We start from the raw sequence: 20,834 nt of genomic DNA, 5'->3' as shown, positions 1-20,834 counted from the left end.
ATTTGAATTTTAAAAGGGCTTGCTGTTTCTTTACCAGTCACATGTGTTAGCCTTTCTTGACCTATCGTGTACAGAAATAAGAAAATCCCAAGAGGACAAGTATGGGTATTAAGGTGTTTAATTTGCTCTAGCCATTTTGATTTTTAAGAACACTCAGTGGGGCTGTTCAGTAGGCTAGATGTGAGATCAGAGCATGGAGGGTAGTGAAGAAGGTAAGTTGTGCAGTAGCAATGACTGACATCAGAGGAGAGGGTAAGTTTTCTGAAGGAGACAGTGTAGAGAAGCTAATGGTGAAGGATGACTTTGATGTGAGCTCAGACTTGAATAGTCATAAAATCTTTGAATAAAAAATGACTTTAAAGGTCTTATATCCAACCTCTTACCCGATAAGAGTAACATCATCCCAACAATTGGTCATAAAGCCAGTTTATGCTGTAATAGACATAGTGAGGAAACAATAAGCCAATTATTCTCAGGGCAATCAATTCTACTGATAGAGATCTGATGGTTTTTGCATTCTTTCTCATACTGAGCTAACAGTTACCTTTTAATAAATTTTACCATTGACCCTTTACTACCTCATGTAGCACATATTCACACAGCTATTAACTATTGTTTGGGACAGACATGCTATGAAGTCAGTCATCATGTCTCTCCTTGGTTTTGTCTTCAGCAAATTAAACATCTGCCTTCACCCACACCTCACGTGGCCTTGTCTCAGTTTTCACCACCTTTGTTATCTTGCTATCTCGTTAGCATCTTTCCTAAAATAAAATATCCAGATATTGTTGCATCAGTGAAGAGTATAATGAAATCACTATTTCCAATAAAATATCTTATTTCAATTTCTTCTCTTTGTATAAATATATTTTTGAACTTACACAGTCTTCTTCAAAAAAGGATATGAGGGAGATAGGAAAATAAAATGTATATTAATGTCTTATTCTGTCCTCCTACTGTTAAGTTTTAACATATTTGTGAGTTTTAAATAATATTTTTAAATAAGTTGGTTTGGTTTTACATTATGAAGATAATGTGTTAATGGTTAAAAAAAAAATTCAAACAATACCAATAGTAATAGGGAAAAGTTTTTAAAAATCCCCCTAACTCTCAAACTTATAATCCCACTCCTTAAAGCACAATTTAGTTTACTGTATTCATCCAGAATTTTTTTATATTGGGCATCTTTCCTTATCAGCACTATGGATCTATCTCATTCTTTTTAATAGCTGCATAGTATTTTATTATACGGTTATACCATTTTTATTTATCAGTCCCCTTTGATGGACATAGATGTTGTTTGCTCTCCTTTTTTTATTTTATAGCAATACAATAAATTTTTGCATGTGTCTCTTTGAATGCATGAGAAAGCATATCTGTGGGATAATTTCTTTAAAGTATTTAGAACCGCTATGTCAAAATTTATGTATGCCTTCAAGGGTACACCAATTTACACTCCTGCTAACAGTCTGTGGTAGTACAGTGGACCCCTGAACAACATGGGTTTAAACTGCACAGTCCACTTACATGTGGATTTTGTAATACTACGTGATTGGTAGTTGGTTGAATGGGAGAGGTGGGGACGGTCACTGTAAAGCTATACTCAGATTTTCAGACTTTCCACTGGGTGGAGGGACGGTGCCCTAATCCCCATGTTGCTCAAGGCTCAACTGTACTTGTTTTTCCATGTGCCAAACTCTAAATAATTGTTAATCTAACAGCTGACAAATAGAATATGATTGGGGCTGGATTCCTTCTGTTCACCCCACCAGATACACCCTGCACTCTTCTCCCTGCTCTTTGCCCCAGGAAGACAACCTATATAGACTACATCACTGGACTCCTGTGCCCTCTAGCTTCCTATATGTCAAGTTTAGGAAGGGGGCCACCAGTAGGAGATGGGGAGGGGGTAAGGGGAGAGGTATTTATTGGTGAAGTTGAGATCTTTATTTCCTGGGCTCCCTCCTTGTGGGATCTCTGTGGGCTGGCTATGACCCTTAAGCCAAGGACTCAGCTCCTGTCCACACAATCTTCTCTGTTTCGTTTCGTTTCTAGCCACTGCTTTCTATTCTTGTCCTTTCAGGCGTAGAAGGGTGGTCTGCCCTGCTAAGCCAGATATTGCCCTCTCTCTTATGGTTTTCCTACACCTTGCCCCACCTTTGTAAGTAGTATCTTTATTAAGCATGCCTTGAAGTACCCAATTTGAATATTCTGTTTCCTGCCAGTTCTCGTTCCTGAAAGCTCCACTTAGAGAGATTCCCCGGGATGTTCAGGAGGTATCTCTCAAGGGATGCAACGTGAACATAGACCTGAATGGTAAGGAGGAGTGTGACTGTCTTAGGCATATGTGTTCCAGGCGGCAAAGGCCCTGAGTTTGGAACAAGCTTGTCATAGTTGAAGAGCAGCAAGAATAGCAGAGCAGCTTTGGGCCGAGTGGCAAATATATGGTTTGCTTGTCCAAGAGCCATTGCCTCTTCTTCCTTGCTGAGAGAGCTCTAATTTTGTTTAGACACAATGGGAAGATTCAAGGGATGAACCGTCATTTGTCTAAGCGAATCATGAAAATTCTGTTCCAAAGCGTCAGTGATTGATTTAGGGATGGGCATGTAACCCAGTTCTGGCCAATGAGACATGAGAGGGAATTTTCTGGGGTCCTCTTGAGAATTTTTCTCTCTGGTAAAAACAGGCATAAAGGAGAAAATTCCTGTCTCTTTCTCTCCTTTTCTGCTTTGGATGCTGTTTGTGAGACTATGGTGCCTGGAAATGCAATAGTCTTTTAACAACCATGAGACAAAGGGCCAGGTTTAAAAACCAACATATGAAGATAGAAGAGCAAAAGGTTGGAAAGAACCTGGACCCTAATGATACACTGGACCTCCCAAACCAACTGTAGGACCACCTAACTTCAGACTTCTTGTAAGTAAATAAGCAAATAAAAGCCAATCTTAGCTTAAGTCACCATTAGGTGGGGTTTCTGATCCTTTGCAGTTGACACACCAACTCACACAGTAGCAACGGAGGGGCTAAGGAATGGTAACCAAGGTAAGAGAGGTGGGCAGGGGTCCGTCATGCAGTGTCTCTTAGGCCAAGGCATGGAATTTGGATTTTATTCCAAGGGTAAGAGATTTTTGCAGATGACCCGGTCAATACAGGCATATAATACAGATCTATCTAGCTATCTGTCTATATCAATATACATATTTATCATGTATATGATAAGAATATCATTTATTATTAAAATAATAGATACTGACTAAAGATATATTTACCATTTCCATTTTAAACTTTAGAGAAATTACTATTTACAGCCAGATAAAAAGAAATAAAAAGTCTCACGAGTAGCTTATAAACTAACTTGGCTGAAACTCGCAAATGTTGAGAATCTTTTTTTTTTTTTTTTATAAAGCCTTTTAAATTTTATTTATTTATTTATTTTTGGCTGTGTTGGGTCTTCGTTTCTGTGCGAGGGCTTTCTTTAGTTGCGGCAAGCGGGGGCCACTCCTCATCGCGGTGCGCGGGCCTCTCACCGTCGCGGCCTCTCTTGTTGCGGAGCACAGGCTCCAGACGCGCAGGCTCAGCAGTTGTGGCTCACAGGCCCAGTCGCTCCGCGGCATGTGGGATCCTCCCAGACCAGGGCTCGAACCCGTGTTCCCTGCATTGGCAGGCGGACTCTCAACCACTGCGCCACCAGGGAAGCCCGAGGATCTTTTTTAATGTCTGACCTCTTATGCTTGGGAGACCCTTCAACACAGTTTCTAGGTATTGCTTCTGCCTGCTTTAGCCATGTCAGTCTTTACCAATTATGTTCTGCTTCAGAGAGCTTGCAATTGTCACCTCAACCCCTTATCTCTCTTTGAAAGAGCCCCCAGTTTTTGCCTCAGCCTTAGTGTCTTTGAAAAGAAGGCAGCTTCCTTTAAGCATGGCTGTCCTAAATACCTTGGATGGTGTTTTTCTCCTAGCTGGCACCAAAAACATCACAAAATAAGGTAGATCATTTAAAACATTTTCCTCATGGTTGTCCTGTTCCCCCATTCAGCAGAAAGATTATTGGTTACCATGGCAATCAGCTTCCACAGCATTCCATTCTAAGGAACTGCACAGGTAGAGCGCAAGCTTTACTTTGCGTTCTTTACCCCAGCTCTCTGCAGATCTGCATATTTTTCCAGCCTGTACTCTGTAACTGCTGTTTAGAACAATCAACCAACCAAACAAACAACTTGGAGTTAAGCCAGATAATTTTTTCAAAGGCACCATATCCCCTTCTCTTCTGAATATTAAAAAAATTTACATAAACCGTTGTACAATGATTTTCTCACAGCACCAATTGAAAACTTTCTGGTATGTTCTTTCACAAGTCTGGGATTCTAGTTGTATCTCTTTAACCATGTTTAGAAAACAAGTAATGAATTTACAGTAAAAATCAGAGCAGGAGATAGTTCTATGAGATCACTGCCCATGGGCTTTATAGCATATCTTTCCTAAGGATAATTCTCTGACTTCCCTTCCTCTACCACTCCCAAGCCCTCTGATAAAATAGTGCAGATACTCAGAAGGGTAAAAGTTGTCCTCAAGCCATTGCCTTGGAGGTGCCAAATGCTTAGACTTTCACCCCTGAGACCATTAACTACCCTGTTTCTATTCAGAACCTTATTGATAATAGTAAAAGATGGTTTTAAACAGGCCAAATTACTGGCACCCAGTACCTGCTACTTTATGGAGGAGATGGAATAACTTTGGAGCATCAACCAGATAAATTCTATTTCCCTACAACTTTTAAAAAAGTCTTATTACTTTTAATCTTTGCTGATTATTTAGTTTCTTCATAACTATATCACATAAATGAGGAATCTAGAGATTTCTGTGGTATGGAGAGATATCTTTCAATCTATTATTTCTACCTATGACTTTATTTGAAGCAGTAGTGGTATTTTGGTAATGAAAAAGAGAGAACGTGGAAGGGGAGTTGCTATTATCTAATATTAAGCAATTAAAAATAAAATCTGGCTTTAACCCTCTTTCATGGAAGGCTTTTCTATTACCTAGATATCTTTTCATTGAAAAAGACGTATCTCATGACCTATCTATGAACATCCCATTGAACATCACCATCCCCTATTGAGGGCACGGAAGTAAACTCTGTAACTAAAACAGATGCCTCCGCCCACAGATTCTAAAATCAGTGGGTATTCATAAACCTTGCACAAATTTTCAGAGCATAGTGGGAAAAAGGAACTGTTAAAAATTTGAAACTCTACTAAAGTACTTTCTGCCTCTTCCGGTAAAAGAAAATATATTGCTTTCTAGGAAGCTCACTACTTTAAAAAACAAAACAATCAGGATAGGAAATTCATGACCAGCATTTGGGTTACATCAGCTCAGTTTTAGGAGAGAAAATATTTACTTTTTAGATGGAAAGCCATATAGAATGGTTCTCTGACTCCTCTCAGAATGGTACTGGAATTGTTTCAAGGGAGGAGAGAGACAATTTATTATTATATTTTCTGAGCAGACATACCATGATACATAAAATGTTACAAAGTTTTACTTATTCCTTTGGGTACATGAACGCATGTATTACCTTATATGCTAATCCCACATAAGTTAGAAAGAAAAATTGACCAATTATTGGTAGAATTTTCTAGATTAAGTGCAGAGGCTAAAATAAAAAATAATCACACAAACTTCGAGTAATTATATCACAGTGCACCCTGAGATTTATATAGAAAAAAAAAGTTGTTCTCAATTTTCAGTTGACAAAAAGAGCAGTTGAGAAGGGACCATGTAGATTTGAAAAGCAGAAACGCTAATGACGGGTCAACATTGTAAAAGCAGGGAGGCAGATAACATACTGTTTTGACAGCTGAGTAAAGATGAGGGGGAAAAAGATTGTAAACCAGAGGAAGTCATGATAAAAAGGTAGAATGAAGTGTTTGAAAATGGTAAATTGAGAGCTTTAACATTGATGGCAAGAGCACAAAAGAGAGAAAAGTGATTTAGTTTAGATAGGAAATGGCTTGTAGAGAAATTTGAGTAGAGTAATAATTTGTATTTTAATTTGCAAGGGCCAAGAGTTGACTTTATTTGAAGAATGATAGCTCTATTGCTTTAATATTTTATACACACTTAAGAAGCTCCATTTGTCTGTTATATAAATTAGTACAATTTCTATTAATATGATATATATATTAGACAAATTGGCAAGCAGGGGTTTGCTTTTGATCAACTTTTGTTATAACCTTAATAGAAACTAGTTTCAATATTTCAAACTATAAGCAAGATCATGATTTTATAATGTGAAGATAACAGAAAGCTTGATTTAGTTGCAACTTGGTCCTAATTCTTTTGGCTAGTGTTCTTTAGTCCTGGGCTCCTAACCTGATCAAGAAAGAGTAAATGCAGAAAGAAGTAAAAACCAATGTTCCTTAATTAGGAATCATGTGAGTAGTTTAATATTAAAAACATTAAAAAAAAAACTACACATGATATAAATTCCGTAGAGTTTTAGCTTCTTTTATTTAAACTGCACTGATATCCATTTACAGCTCTCCTAACAATCATCGAATAGGTTGGCAATCCTATGTCCTGAATTTCCCAGGTCATTTCAGATTGCAAATATTTTGTCTATTGTTAAATGATGTGTTTGGATTTTGGTTTGGAAAACATGGTCACTGAACTTATAGACTAACTCTGAAATAGCAATAGCCTTTGGCATTTTGTAGTAGCTCTGTTTCGGGGCCATGGTTACCATGTTAAATCAGATCAAATCAAAGTTCATTATTTGAGTTGACCTAATAATAAACTATGAAATAACGGAGACATTTAAAAAACTTTGTAGTAATTTGGAATTTGAAGAGCATTCATAGCATGATTTATTATAGACACAAACACACACATAGCTAGTAAACCTATAGATAGATGGCTCCTCATCGTTGCCATATAGGAAATGAAAAACAGCATACTTAAGAGATATTGTGTTATACGTTATACGGTCAAAACTAAGGAAGACAAAATTAGTCTAACTGTTCTTGTATTAATACTTAAACAAAAAGGATTTGGTAGTCTTTTTTATTTTCAATTTCCATAGACTGAAACTCATATTCTTGATAAACCAGAACTGAGAGGGTACACTGGGATTTGCTATGTGTTGTACATGACGATAATTATAAGGGAACAAAGTCAAGATTGACTCATTATCCTATGCCAAAACATTGCTGTTTTGCAAATGAAAACGTTTAGATCATTTGATGCCCCCCACCCCATTATTATCCTTCATATCATTAAGATAGTGTTCATGGCTCCGCTCTTTATTCTTTAGTGATTTAGGTAGCCACTAAGAAAGAAAAAAAGTTTTAAAGACTACTAAGTCCATAATGGCATTTAATAACTCTTTCGAAAATTAAGGTGCTTTTCCCCAAGTCTTGCTGGAAACATATCTACCACTGTGCTCAGTCTCTCCTCCCACATTTCCGTGCTAGTGGGGACTTGAGAAACCCGGGAAAGCTGCTGAAACAGGGGTGGGAGTGGGAGATAGGCTATCACCCGCTTGACACTTCGGCACTGTTGCTATGAATGATTCACTTGTGTTTGGCACATTTGTTGCAAGGAAATCTCCTCCCGCCGCTCCTCTCGGCTGTCTCCTGCGCTTTGGCCTTTAAGGAGAAGCGAGAGCAGGTGGGCACAGAGGAGCTCGCCGAGTCCTCCTCCCCCTGCTCCTTCCCTAATTTAGCAGTACTTCCGGCCGCGTGACATCATCCCCCGCACCCCGGTGACGTGAACGGCGGGTGACGTGTGTGCGGAGAGGAGCGCGCTGACGTTGCTATTTAAAGGTCCTCCTGCGGGGAGGATGGAGACTCAGCGAGAGCACCGGGTGTGGGGCGCGGAGGAGGCTGTGGCGGCAGGGAGCGGGGCCAGGAGCCAGCAGAGGAGCAGAGCGCACGGCCCGCGCGCCGCCGACCACTAGGGGAGGGGGGGAAAGCAAGGACGGACCGCCGGACCTGCCGCCTGGCCTAGCTCCCCACGAGGGCCGGCTCGGCCCGTGACCACGAGCGTCCCCGCCGCCCTCGCAGCTGCCGCCTCCTCCCGCTACCCTCAGGGCCCCGCCGGGCCCTCGAGACGGATCAGCACCCCAGTCCCTGGTGCCCAACCGCGTCCTCGCGGCCGCGTCCCGCCCCCTCCCGCGAGCAGGGGGAGGGACCGCACTGCTCCCGATTCTCCCCGCCCCCTCCCCCGCCCCTCGCAGCCAGCTCCACTGCCGCGCTCGCCTCTTGCGGGCGGCGCTGACCTGGGAAGCGGCGCCCTCCGCTCTGTGAGCGGCCGGTGGAGGCGGAGGCAGCGGCGGGCTTCGGGCCGCCCGGCCAGCGCTGCTCTGCCGAGCAGGAGCTGGAGGCCGGCGAAGGCGGGCGGTGATGGAAGTGTGAGAAGGCGGCGGCGGGGCCCGGGGACTGTGAGGCGGCGTGTGGCAGCGGCGCGGAGCGGGCGAGGCGAGGAGCAGGGGTGGGGGCGCTGGAGCAGCGGCTGTTCTGCGGCTTCGAGCCCCTTTCCCCTGGTCCCGACGCGGGATTAGCCGCCCGCCTCGACTCGGGCGGGCGCCCGTCGACCCTTCAGCCCCGTCCTTTGCCGCTGCTCGGCCCGCCCCGGAGCTGGGGGCAGGGTGCCGGGGGCCAGCGTGGGGCTTGGTTCTCTGATTCATTCATTCTCCGCCGCCGGAGCCTCGAACTTGCGGTGCTCCGAAGAGCGGAGGGAAGAGCGGCAGCAGCGAATGAAGGGCCGGGCGCGAGCCGGGCTCCATTGTGCTCGGCGGCGGGGGGCGGGCAGGGGCTGAGGGAGGTGGGATCCGGCCCCCTCCCCCTGCTCCCCGGCGTGCGCTGCGCCCCCAGCCTGCTGCCAGCCTGGAAATGGCTCCGTGTGTTCTCCTCGGGAGAATGAATCGATCCTGCCCAGCCTTCTCTTCCTCCTCCCCGCCTCCTCTCTGCTCCCAGTCTTAGGAGGGGGAAAAAAATTAAAAGACAGATTCCAATGTGGAGTGCCGTGCACGTCGCGAGCCGCTGGGTTTGCACTTCGAAGAGATTTTTCTACATAGCTTTTTCTAATGTGAGCGCAGGGAAGCAGTGGCATTACTGCGTTTAGGATTTTTATTTTCTCGTAGGGATCTCTCAAGTGCACGTCGTATTGGGTTGCACGCTCCACCCCCAGGGACCTGGTGTGGTGGAGAAATTTGAACCCGCAGCCTTAGTAGCACCGAAAAGGCTGAGTTACCTGGGCTCTCCCTGAGTGTGGAGGAGGACAGGAGAGAAATGACCACTGAACTCATTTTTTATAGGACTCCGTGAAGCTGGATTCTGCATTTCCCGATTCATAGACTCGTTTTGTGGAATAGAGTTGACCACCGTCTCCTCCGCGCAGCATTTTAACTCTAATAAGCAAATGCCACCTCTGTTTGAACATTTTGGTATTTCCCAGAGAGAAATCATTTTACCTAAGGGAACTAACTGAATTTTCAGCATCACTGAAATACCTCCACAAAAGGATCTCGGGGGGTGGAAAAGCAACTGCGAAATAACGGACGGAGAAATTCCTTTGGAGTTATTCCGTAGCATAAGAGCAGAAACTTCCGAGCAAGTTTTCGTTGGGCAAAATGGGGTAAGGATTTTGTGCTTAACCCCGCTTCGAGTCTGTTTATGTATGTGTGTTACTGAGCGGTGGTGGTGAATTGTCTGTGTTTTATGTTTTCAAACAAATTTGCCACCTTGCTAACCTGGTCGTACTTTAAAAATATAGGTGTATTAACCTTTTAAGAAGTTATTTTTGTGGAGTGACACCGGAGGCCGTAATTAAGGAACGTACGTCTATTATTGTAACCAGAATGTAGCTTTATTAGTGGTATTTAAGAAGACCACACGTACTGCCCTTTCCTGGTCGAAGTGCCGCAGCAGTTTAGAATCAAAGTCGTGTTGTCTTAGGTTTTGTTGCCCGTATCTTCCAAAAAGAAGTCTTGCGTTCTCTCAGTACTTTGAGAATAGTCAGGTGCACAAAGGACAATTGTAAAGTAATGAGTGGTTAGACTACAGTCCTTGAAAATGATCCAGTGTAAATTGTTGTCCTCACTGTGCCCTCCTTTTTGCCCTTGAATAGCCGAAGCTAAAATCTATAGAATTGCTCTATTGGGGCATTTAAAACGAAAATCTGAAAGTATTAGGAGGACTCCACAGTGCCCTGCATTTAGTTGAAGATCAGAGCCTGAATAGGAAACAGCTTTTTGTTGAAGGAACTTGTTCACTTTCTCTGTTTTTTTTTTTTTTTTTGCTTTTATGATCAAGTCTTCAGTTTGTGTTAACAATGTCAGATGTATACCTTCTTTCAGATCCAAGTCAACCAAGAGTTCATTTTCCAACCTTTAATTAACTTTTCACACAGTAACTCGATAAAATACTAGTGACTCTTCCTAATTTAAGCCAGACTTCCATAATATATTAATGGAGTAATGATCTAGTTTCATTGACAGATTTTCAATGATTTTTTGTCAAAGAGGAAGTTCTAGAATTTTCTCTCTTTCTCTCCCTCTCTTTTTTGTAGTTGAAAAAACACATCTAAAGTGTAGTTAAGGGACAGAGATTGAAAGGACAGACACTGAAATTCGTTGTGACAGTTTAGGGGTGTGCACACCTAAACTTTCATTCTTAAAACGTTCAGAGGAAAGTTCTTAATAGTACTACCCTTTTTTGTTGGAATTAGAACTTGAAGTTTATTAACTTAAATTTGAAGATGTAGAACGTACGTTGTAGGAGTCCATCAGGAACTGATGAGAAAGAGTGATACTTGTTTTTAAAACTTAAATGACAAAGTGATGACAATGTATATAACTTGCATGTTTTGGGATACTGCTAACAGCAATTAAAATACCTCATTCTATTTCTAGTGCTGCTATTAGTAGCTTGGTGATCTGAGGCAAATTGCTTGACCTTTGTGGACTCTTGTTTTTTTAACCTGTAAAATGAAGGTCTTAGGTGAGTTTAAAAATTTTTTCCAGCCTGTAAAAGTGAATTATTTCTTTTTCTCCTTCAGTTTTCATATTTGCTGTTGGTTTCTTGAAGTAAATCTCTCAGATGGAGAGATTTTCTCTAAGCAGTTTTGAAGCATGTAAGCTGGAAAATAATGGCATTTGAAAAATGTTTTGGATGAATTGTACCAATTTTAATGAGAGAAAATACTGAAAAATACTACTTTTCAAAACCTTTGAAATATGGCTTCCCTTGAGAGTCTGCAGCTCTTATGTTTAAAACATGTCAGAGAAGAAAAATCAAGTGGTAGTTTTTCATGTTGAAGGCGGCATTCTCTCTAAGCTGTGGAGTGGTGGCATCGTGAAAGAAAGAAAATTCATGGTTTTCCACAACCTTTAAGCTGCATGAATGTCCATGGTTTTACCAAGGGAAGCTTGAGATGAACTTAATATGAAGGGGATTGGTCTTTAAAACATGAAAATAAGCCCCTGCACATAGCCCGGATTTTAGATACTTCAGTGTAATTAAATGTTTATAAACTAATTTATTAGTCCTTAATAAAGTCTTAAAGGTGGACTGGAGAGGCAAAGGAGTGAATGTTTATGGCATAATTTTTCTGCAAGTCTGCGTTTGGGGCTGCAATTCTCAGTAATAGTGACTTGTTTCATCTAAGTTGTCAAGAGAAGGCATTTGTGGAAGTTTCCACACTTAGTAGGTGTTTGTACCTAATAAGTGTTTGTGGAATAAGCACAGCCTCCTGCACCTACTTAAAACAAAAGGGAACACAGCTTTAAATGGCCTTTAAAGTTTTACCTAGGCAATCCTAAATTACCTTACTCTGACAGGTATCTAAAATTTAATATTGTGGGTGAAGAGTTTCATGTCTTATGAATACTTTTTTGACTAATGTTAGGTTATAATAAAAATTTATCTCTGCCTTAGTTTTGGATATAATTGCAAGTCTAGGGGCAAAATCAAAACAAAAGGAATGATTTTGAAAGAAAATGAGTGATTAGTTCAGGCAAAAAACAAATCTAAGGCTCCTGTAATAGTAGTTTATGAACTATGGTGGAAATGAAAAAGAACAGCTGAAACTGACAGTTGGCAGAATCTGTCAAAGTATTTTGGATGCTGCCTGAACTGTTTTTAATTACAGTGAAGGTGGTTGAAGTATTGGTTTGTGAAATAGGTGTATCAGAACCCCTAAAAATGAGAGCAGGTATGTAAGGTAAAGTCTAGGAAAACTTCCGGGCCCCAGCGAGGAGCCCTTGTTAGGTATGACCCCCAGTCCTCCAAGTAGTATCTCCTAAGGAGAGCAGTGAGTCAGGAGCTATTTTGGAATGATTAGAGTAGGCAACAGAAATCACATAACTTCAGTGAGGTATTTCATGCTACCTTTTGTTTTACTTAGCTCACATTGGCAACTTAGTGACCTCAGCAAGGCAATATTCCCTCCCACCTCTTATTAAGAGTGAGTTATTTTTAAAATGTGATTTTCCCTGCAAATGAGGTTGATAAGCTGTTTGTGATTTATCTCACCTGCCTGTGGGCGCCTCTGGAAACCCTCTTCTGCACCTTTCCTCAGATAACTTCCTGAAGCATGGAAGTGGGTGCTGCCTCATTGCAACCTGAACCAAGTCGCTTCTTTGCTGGGAGAGGAAGCTGACACCTCTTTCTGCCCCAGGCTACTGGGTGCTGCTCTCCGGGGACTTTAGCTAAAATGCAGAAATCTTGATCCAGCATGCACTGCAATCTGAATGGGCTTTGTTGCAAAGGCAACCACTCAATCATTTCTAACATCAGGAAAGTTAGATGGAAGTCTTAATTATTTGTTCTTTTTACCAGGTTTGAACCCCTATCACATGGCATGTACAGCAGCTCAGTACTGCTGATACAGAGACTAGTAACATGTGCTTCTTCCCTTAGGGAGTTTATAGCTTAGAAGTTGATCTAGGATAATTACCCGAAATGGAATTCATGGCAGTTAAGGGATTGACAAAAGTGTCTTTATACTTAGTTGTAAACTCAGTTTAGTTTTAAGTGATTAAATGTCTCAGATGAAAAGGTGGTTAAAATCTCAGAAGGTCCAACATCCCTACTGCAGTGTGTTTGTTTTTCCAGACCTATGGTGTTTTGTTGAAATATTTATTTTTAGTTACTCCATTGCTTTGTTTTGTTATTTAAGATTAATCCAACTCACTGGATAGAAGAGTAGGGAAAATGAGTTCCAAATATTTAAGTGTTTCCTGATACAATTTTTAAATGACTGAATATAAGGCATTTTAAATAGCTTTATTTCTCAGTTAGGATCTGTTTAGTTGAATGAAATGTGCAGTTTCTTGTTTGTGTTGCATATTTGTAATGACCCATGGCTTATACAGTAAAGTGACCCTATAGTTTAAGAGATTGATTATGTTTGTGGAATGACTGAGATTTTCCTAGAAATCAAAAAGACTTCTCGGTTGAGGTTTGAAAAGTTGAGTGCTTTTTGAGACAATATAAGGTTTCATGCTCATTAAGTATCTTCATTTCGAAAGAATCTCCATGTGATAAGCAGCATTTATATACATTACAGGAATTGAGATAAAATTTTCCAATCTTATTGAATGGGCATTGCAAGAGTAAGTAAAACTTTTTAAAGGCTAATCATTCAGTGGTCTTTAACGTGTAATCATACAGAACTGAGTCTTACTTTTAGGTTAAAAAATCTTACTTTTCACAACATATCTCTGTATACTATAAAATTAGGACATCCATTATCACTCTGTTAAAAGAGACAGATTTATCAGTGACCTTGTGCTCTTAATTGCAGTTTGATTTTCCTTTCTTCATCCATCATAAGTGTAACACATTGGTTATTTCTGTGCTCCCTAATAAAATATCTGATTTGAAAATAACATGAAATTGATGAGAATCAGTGCTGCTTGTTTTAAGCAACATTTTTTAGGGAAGCAGTTGAAATTAATCACATGTATATGTTACCTTTTTTTGTCCTTTGTCATTACCCTCCACTTGTGTTTTATTTATTTCTCATCTTGTTTTTAAAAGTTTTTAAAAATCTCACTTCTCTGGTAGGTATAATTTAGAATTACTTTTACAGGTACAAAACTAAATTACTTGTTTCTTTTGGATGTGTTGGGTCTTTGTTGCTGCTTGCCGGCTTTCTTGGCGAGCAGGGGCTACTCTTCACTGCAGTGTGTGGGCTTCTCATTGCGGTGGCTTCTCTTGTCACAGAGCACGGGCTCCAGGCGTGCGAGCCTCAGCAGTTGCGTCTCACGGGCTCAGTAGTTGTGGCGCACAGGCTTAGTTGCTCCATGGTACGTGTGATCTTCCTGGACCAGGGATCGAACCCGTGTCCTGGCAGGCAGATTCCCAACCACCGAGCCATCAGGGAAGTCCCTAAATTACTTTTTAGTGACCTTGCAAAGGAAAAGAAACAAACTATTCTTTCTCATGAGGGTTTTTTTTCCCCCCAATGATTAATTGTGAACCCAGTATGGCTCTTGTGTAGCTAAAAGAATTTTAAATATGTAAAACAAACATTTGACTTAGTTAAGATCTGAATTTCATTTACACATAATTATCTTTTCTCTTTTAAGATAGGCTACTGGAAGAAGGCAAAGCGTCATTGTTCTCTTTTTTGTATCAGAAAATAAAATTATAAAATCCGAAAAATTAGCAGTCTAGTCAGTACTTTCTCTTCATAGTACAGTTTACCTTTGCACTTTCTCTAGCTTTTGAAAAATCACGTTAGTCTTTTAACACCTAATATTAGCTTTTTAAAAATTGCTTTGCTTTATGGACATTTTCTTTTAATGTTCTTCCATAAACCATGAAGCATTTCCGTGTTATCTTTGAAAAGAGTTGGCACCAGTTCCTCAAGGCAGAGCAGTTTTAAGAACTGAGGGCTTTCTGTAAAATTACCAAACAAGAGTTAGACAGAAATTAAACACAAACAAAAAAGTGTGCTGAGGGATCACAGATACCAAACAGCTTTTATTCCTTTATTAGGTTGTTTTAAGTCATGTTTATGATGTCATGTCTATGGGCACATCTGGATCCATGTGTCCACATGCCTCAGAGTCCAGAGGGCTGTGGAAGAGAGTGTCCTTGACCCCTGCCCCGCCCACAGAAGGGCTTGCTCCTCATTTGTCCCTGTCTTTAGTAGGAGGGCAGAGATAGAGAGCCGCAGCTCTGGTACGCATCTCTCTGAGTACTGTACAGTGTGTTTCCTAACCACCTAGGTTGTAGCAGAGCTCACACGTGCGGTGTAAGTTGAAGGGATCTGGGGAATTAGACCCCACTCTTAGTGTACAGAAAATGCCGATTCCTAGCAGTTGGGTATAAGTTGGATGTACCAATTCTTCTGACAAATTTTCTTGGTGAATTGTTGGATCCTTTAACCTTTACATTTAAGCATGCCTCAATCTTACTTAAGTAGTGTTGCTTTCCTTCTGTTTCATTTAAGTATGAAGTTTAAGACGGTTATTTTGAATAAGGCTTTTCTATGAGTTGGTATTTTCTGCCCTAGTTACTTTCAGTTTCCCCCATTAGGCTCTTAATAACGGTCTCCCAAAAATAAAAAAAATAAAAAAATAAAAAATAACGGTCTCTACAAAATTCTCTTAAGTGGATTTGACTATCAAAGAGCTCAAAGTACTCGTATTAGAAAATTTCTGTCCGTGTTCCTTTGTGGAAGGTAAGTCTGTACATGACTAAACTTAGGTAGGACAATTATTTTGAACCAACTGTAATATTTGAGTGTGCTTAGCTTATCCTTTTACGTTTCTGTGCTTTCTTTTTGCTTATCTTGTAAAACTGCTGTTTTCTGTCCTCTGTAGTTATGAATCTCTGTCATATGACTTTTAACATTAAAATTCATGTGCTTTGCTTAATCACCCTGCCAGCTCCCAAGATGTTTACAGAATGAGGATTCCACCTACTCTTGTGTACTCAGTTTTGCCAGGGATCTGTATACATTCAGCTGAATGGGAAGACTCACAAATCACCCTTCAACTCATCTTCCTTGAGGTTCTGTTGATTAAAAAAATAGTTCTGGATCTTGCAGGCTGCCTTTTTTCCCTACTCAACTGAAAATATATAGGATTTTAGTTGTCTATTTTTATTGTTGCTTTCATTTACTATTTTTTTAATGCTAAATTGATATTTATTGCTATGCCTATGTTAATGTGAGGGTAGTAAGACATTAATGGCAATATTGCTACTTAGTTTTACTTGGTAGCATATTAGTATATTTGGAGTAATTAGTGTATGATCTGTGGGTAAACTATAGGCTAGTCATATGGTAGGAAGCTAGCCTGAAAAATATTTTCAAAGATGGTGCAGTGGTCGTTTAGAAACCAGGATGCAAAACTGTATATTCTCAACTATATAAAATACATCTGTACATGCATAAAAAGATTTGAAGGAAATTCATTAAAGTGCTACCATGTTTATTTCTGGGACATACGATTGTGAAATTTTGTTGAGTCTTTCTGAATCTTTAAGTTTCTCTGTGATTAATGTATTAAGTTTTAGAGCTTCTCTTGGGTTTAAAGAGTGAAGGTATTAAAAAATACTAATATCTACAGTACAAAGTTACCAGGATCAGTCACTGTTCCTACATATACAGATACTTATGTGTTTGTATCAATTTTAGCTTGTTTATTTCAAATTTTATTTTTCTTTTCAAAATTGGCTAAAGAAGTAATTACACCAATGATAGCAAAAATAGTTTCTTGTTTAAGTGTAAGGAGTAGTTCAGAATGTTAGTACTAATCCCCACTTTTTTTGGAGCTAGAGCTCAAAGGGAAAATGTGACTAGGGGGGGTTATGCAGGGGCAGAACATGTGCTATATCTCCAGCTCCTTGGGGTTCCTACCATTAGCTCAGGGGATCCTAAGTGGATGCTCACATATACAGGGGGGGTTTCTAACCCCTCATAGTTAAAAAAAAAACATTCTAATTTAATGTAAGCTTAGTGTCTTGATAGTGAGTTTTAACTAAATGTATGTTGTTTTCCTTTTAGATGGTACTGAAAGAAAGTGCATTCTAATTTTAGCGTAATCATTGTCTGCTCAGTGCATTATATTTTAAATACACTGAAGTCTTTCTCATAAATGAATTGAAATGTTATTACATGTGTTTTGTATAGTTTCCAAAGTTGATTCTACAGTGTAAATTCCATCAGTCAAAGCCCTGTTAACTGCTCTTGTAGTTACTGGACACATGAGCCTCAAGAATATGTGAGGAAGCAGGGTCTACTTCTCTGAAGACTTCAGACCAGAAAAAGAATGCTTAAGATGTTATCTTGAAACACTTTTCCTAGAGCTTAATGTTGGACCATGAGACCCACAAGTGGAAGGATCACTTGTAGCATACAGTACAATTCCTGAATCATCATGCAACAGCTGTAAGTTGTTTGATTCCCTAGAATTTGTAAGAGACAGCTGGGCCATATTGTATACAGATTTAAAATTGTTATTCTTTCTGAATCTTTTCCCCCAGAGGTCCCAAACTGTAATGCTATCATTGGCTGGGCAGAAAAATGTGTGAATATATAAGGTAGAAGGTAGTAAGGATTGGTGGGGACTGTGGGAAAGTGAAGAGAGCATGTCATGCCTGAAGGCATTCATAGCCAGTGTTCTAAAAACCCTCTGGTGAAAGAAATATACCTGAATCCTAATCTCTTATTTATTTGGCAAACACTTTTCGAGCTCCTACCATGTGTTAGTGACTGTGATACTTTGATCTAGGTTGGATACAGTAGGTTTGGAAATGCTTTAACTCTTGACTCAAGAAGGAAGACCAGAGCATAGCAGGGTAGCGGCAGAAATTCACACTAGATTAGTGGTTCTCAAATTTGAACTTGCATCAGAATCACCTGGAGGGCTTGTTAAAAACACAGATTGCTGGACTTCAACCCACGTTTTTGATTCAGTAGGTCTGGAAGTGAGGCCCACGAATTTGCTGTTCCAATAACTTCTCAGGTGATGTTGATGTTGGTCCAAGGACCTTACTTAGAGAGTCATGGCGTTTGAAAAACGAAGCTTACGTTTGAGAAACTTCTGTCCATTCAGAAGCCTCGATGATTCTTGAAGCTTTCTTTTCTCTGCTTGCAAATTGCAAAACATTATAAATTTGAACTAAAGGGGGAAACCCTGATTGAACCTTTTATCTACTGTTTATAAGCTAAAAGATCCAGGACAACTTGAAACTGATCTCTGTCTCTTTAAACCTGATTACCTCCAGCAGTACTTACCAGTTAACGCCCCTTTCTTCAGAGTGACGTCTGCTTTCTGGCATTTCGGAATGTATTATTTTGAAACTACCTGACACTGCTTTGACTTCTGAAGTTTTTTTTGTTTTTTTTTTAAATTTATTTTAATTTATTTCTATTTTTGGCTGCATTGGGTCTTCGTTGCTGCATGCGGTCTTTCTCTAGTTGCGGCGAGCGGGGGCTACTCTTCATTGCAGTGCGTGGGCTTCTCTTGTTGCGGAGCACGGGCTCTAGGCACGCGGGCTCTGGAGCGCAGGCTCAGTAGTTGTGGCGCACGGGCTTAGTTGCTCCGCGGCATGTGGGATCTTCCTGGACCAGGGCTCGAACCCGTGTCCCCTGCACTGGCAGGCGGATTCTTAACCACTGTGCCACCAGGGAAGTCTGACTCCTGAAGTTTTTATGCTTTTGGAGGAAGTATGATTTCCTTCTAAGTTGTTTATCCTGTTTAGCTATCCTTAAGTTTGTCCACATCCTATCGTATTAGTTTTCTGTTGCTGTGTGACAAATCACCGTAATTTTAGTGGCTTTAAAACAACACCCATTTATCTCAGTTTCTGTGAGTCAGGAATCCAGGCACCTTAACAGGGTCTTCTGCTCAGGGTCTCACAAGGCAGCAGCAGTCAAGGTGGCAGTTGGGACTAGAGTCTTATCTGTGGATCAGCATCTCCCTCAAAGCTCCCGTGGTTGTTGGCTGAACTCATTTCCTTGCAGCTATAGAACTCAAAGTGACTGTGACTTCAAGGCCAGCAGGAGGAGCCCCTCTCTGGTGCTTCATCTTCTTCTAAAGGACTCGCCTAAATAAGTCAGGGCCACCCAGGGTACCCTCCCTTTTGATTAGTTGAAAGTCAGCTGATTAGTGACCTAATTACCTGTGTGACATCCCATCGTATTCAACCCTTCTACCCATACTTAAGGTAAGAGTTTTATGCAGAAAATGCCCACCAGGGGGCAGTAATCTAGGGGCCATCTTAGAATTCTGCCTGCTGCACCACATCAAATACCTATGGATATTTTCCAAATGCTCAAGTGTCAGTATGACCATTCCATTTTTTTTTTTTGTTTTTTTTCAACTTTTAAAAATCTGTAGTCCTCTGCATTCCTGCTCCACTATGGACTGGTTACTCTTTAGGCATATTATATAGTCCTCATACTAGACTTTCCCTTAATTTTTTTGGGGGGCGGTGGGGAGGCATCATATCTCCTGTTTCCTGGACACTGTTTGTTTTCTTCATTTATCCTTTTGTTTTACTGAATCTCCTTTTCCTGTAGTTACCTGAAAATGACTAGGTAGGAGATAACTTTTTTGAGACATATGTGAAAGTGCCCTCCCCCTCAATTGAGGCTAGATCTCTAGACAGGAAGTAATTTTCTCTCATTACTGTGAAGGCACTGATCTATTGTCTTCTAGTTTCCAGTGTTCCTGTTGAAGACTGCTTGTTTCTGATTCCTATTCCTTCACGTGTTACTCTTACCCCACTTTGGAATGTTTTAGGATTTATTTTTTTCCCTCTGCTGTTCAAAAATTTCACGATGATGTGGTGTGGCGCTTTTTGTTTGTATTTTTTTTTTTAAATTGTTCTTTTGGTCACTGCTGGACCATTTCAGCCTGTCAACTTCCCTAAGTTTGGGAGATTTTCTTCTCTTTTTAAAAAATATCATTTCATACATTTTTTTCTCTTTATGACCTATTAGTTGGATGGTAACCTTCTTTTTGTCTTATCTACCAGTTTTTTTCTTTTTATCCTGGCTTCTAAGGAAATTTCCTTGACTTCATCTTCTAATACTTTTATTGGATTTTTAATTTTCACATAATTTTAAATTTCCAGGTCTTCTTTCTCAATATGTCATCGATTTGAGGACACTTATAGTGTTTTGAAGTTTTGTTTTCTGTTCCCTAAATTTTCTTTTGTGTTCCTTTTTTGTTTGTTTAGTTTCTTCTTTCATGATGGAAACTTTCCTGGAATATCTGGTAATCCTGAGCTGTGTGTAAGAGTAAGATACTAAAAAGCTGGTTAGAAGCTCTCTGTGACCCAGTGAGTCCTGTCACCGGTGGGCTTCATGTTAGGCATTTAGGTGGTGAACAGGCCATTTTCTTGGGTGATTTCCAGGTGTCAGTAGTAGAGATCTGTTCTCTGAGATTGTAGGTCTTTTCTTTGAGACTGTTCACTCTAGAGAACAATCTTCCAATGTATATACCTCTTGGCATTCTGAGAGCAAAGTATATACCCAGGAGGCATATTACCTGCTGTAAACTGAAAACCATGAAGGGGAGGGTTTGCAGCCTTTCTCTTAATGCTTCATCCTTGTTTTCTGCTATTGGCAAAGGTAGTTGCTTGACTATGGAGGGTGGGAAAGGGGGGAAGGGAACTCTTATTGTTCTGTTACTTAAACTTTGGATCAACTCCCCAGTATCAGTCCCATACCTCACACCCTCTCCTGCAATTCCTTTGCCTCTGAATTCTGGCCAGCAAGTTGTTCACTCTTTAGTTCCCTTTTTGCAGGCACTATACAGTTTCCTTGGCTTTGCCAAATCACGTACTATTCCTTCTTCCAAATTA

General features: G+C 40.4%; 1 protein-coding gene across 2 annotated transcripts in view; it reads left to right on the top strand.

Annotated features, from left to right (window-relative positions):
• Nucleotides 1-7,834: 7,834 nt before the first annotated feature.
• The window catches only part of HOMER1 (homer scaffold protein 1), a 125,914-nt gene continuing 112,914 nt past the window's right edge, over nucleotides 7,835-20,834 (top strand). Inside the window, exon 1 of one of the 2 annotated variants that reach the window (XM_007175869.3) lies at nucleotides 7,835-9,639. In XM_007175869.3, coding sequence (XP_007175931.1) covers nucleotides 9,635-9,639 — 5 coding nt within the window. In that variant the 5' untranslated portion in view covers nucleotides 7,835-9,634. The remainder of the gene's footprint in view (nucleotides 9,640-20,834) is intronic. The other variant, XM_007175868.2, reaches the window with a different exon arrangement.

The sequence above is a fragment of the Balaenoptera acutorostrata genome, chromosome 2, assembly GCF_949987535.1.
Source record: "Balaenoptera acutorostrata chromosome 2, mBalAcu1.1, whole genome shotgun sequence".
Classification (NCBI taxonomy): domain Eukaryota; kingdom Metazoa; phylum Chordata; class Mammalia; order Artiodactyla; family Balaenopteridae; genus Balaenoptera; species Balaenoptera acutorostrata.
Note: the sequence above shows the minus strand (reverse complement) of the source record. Positions and strands in the feature narration are given on the sequence as shown.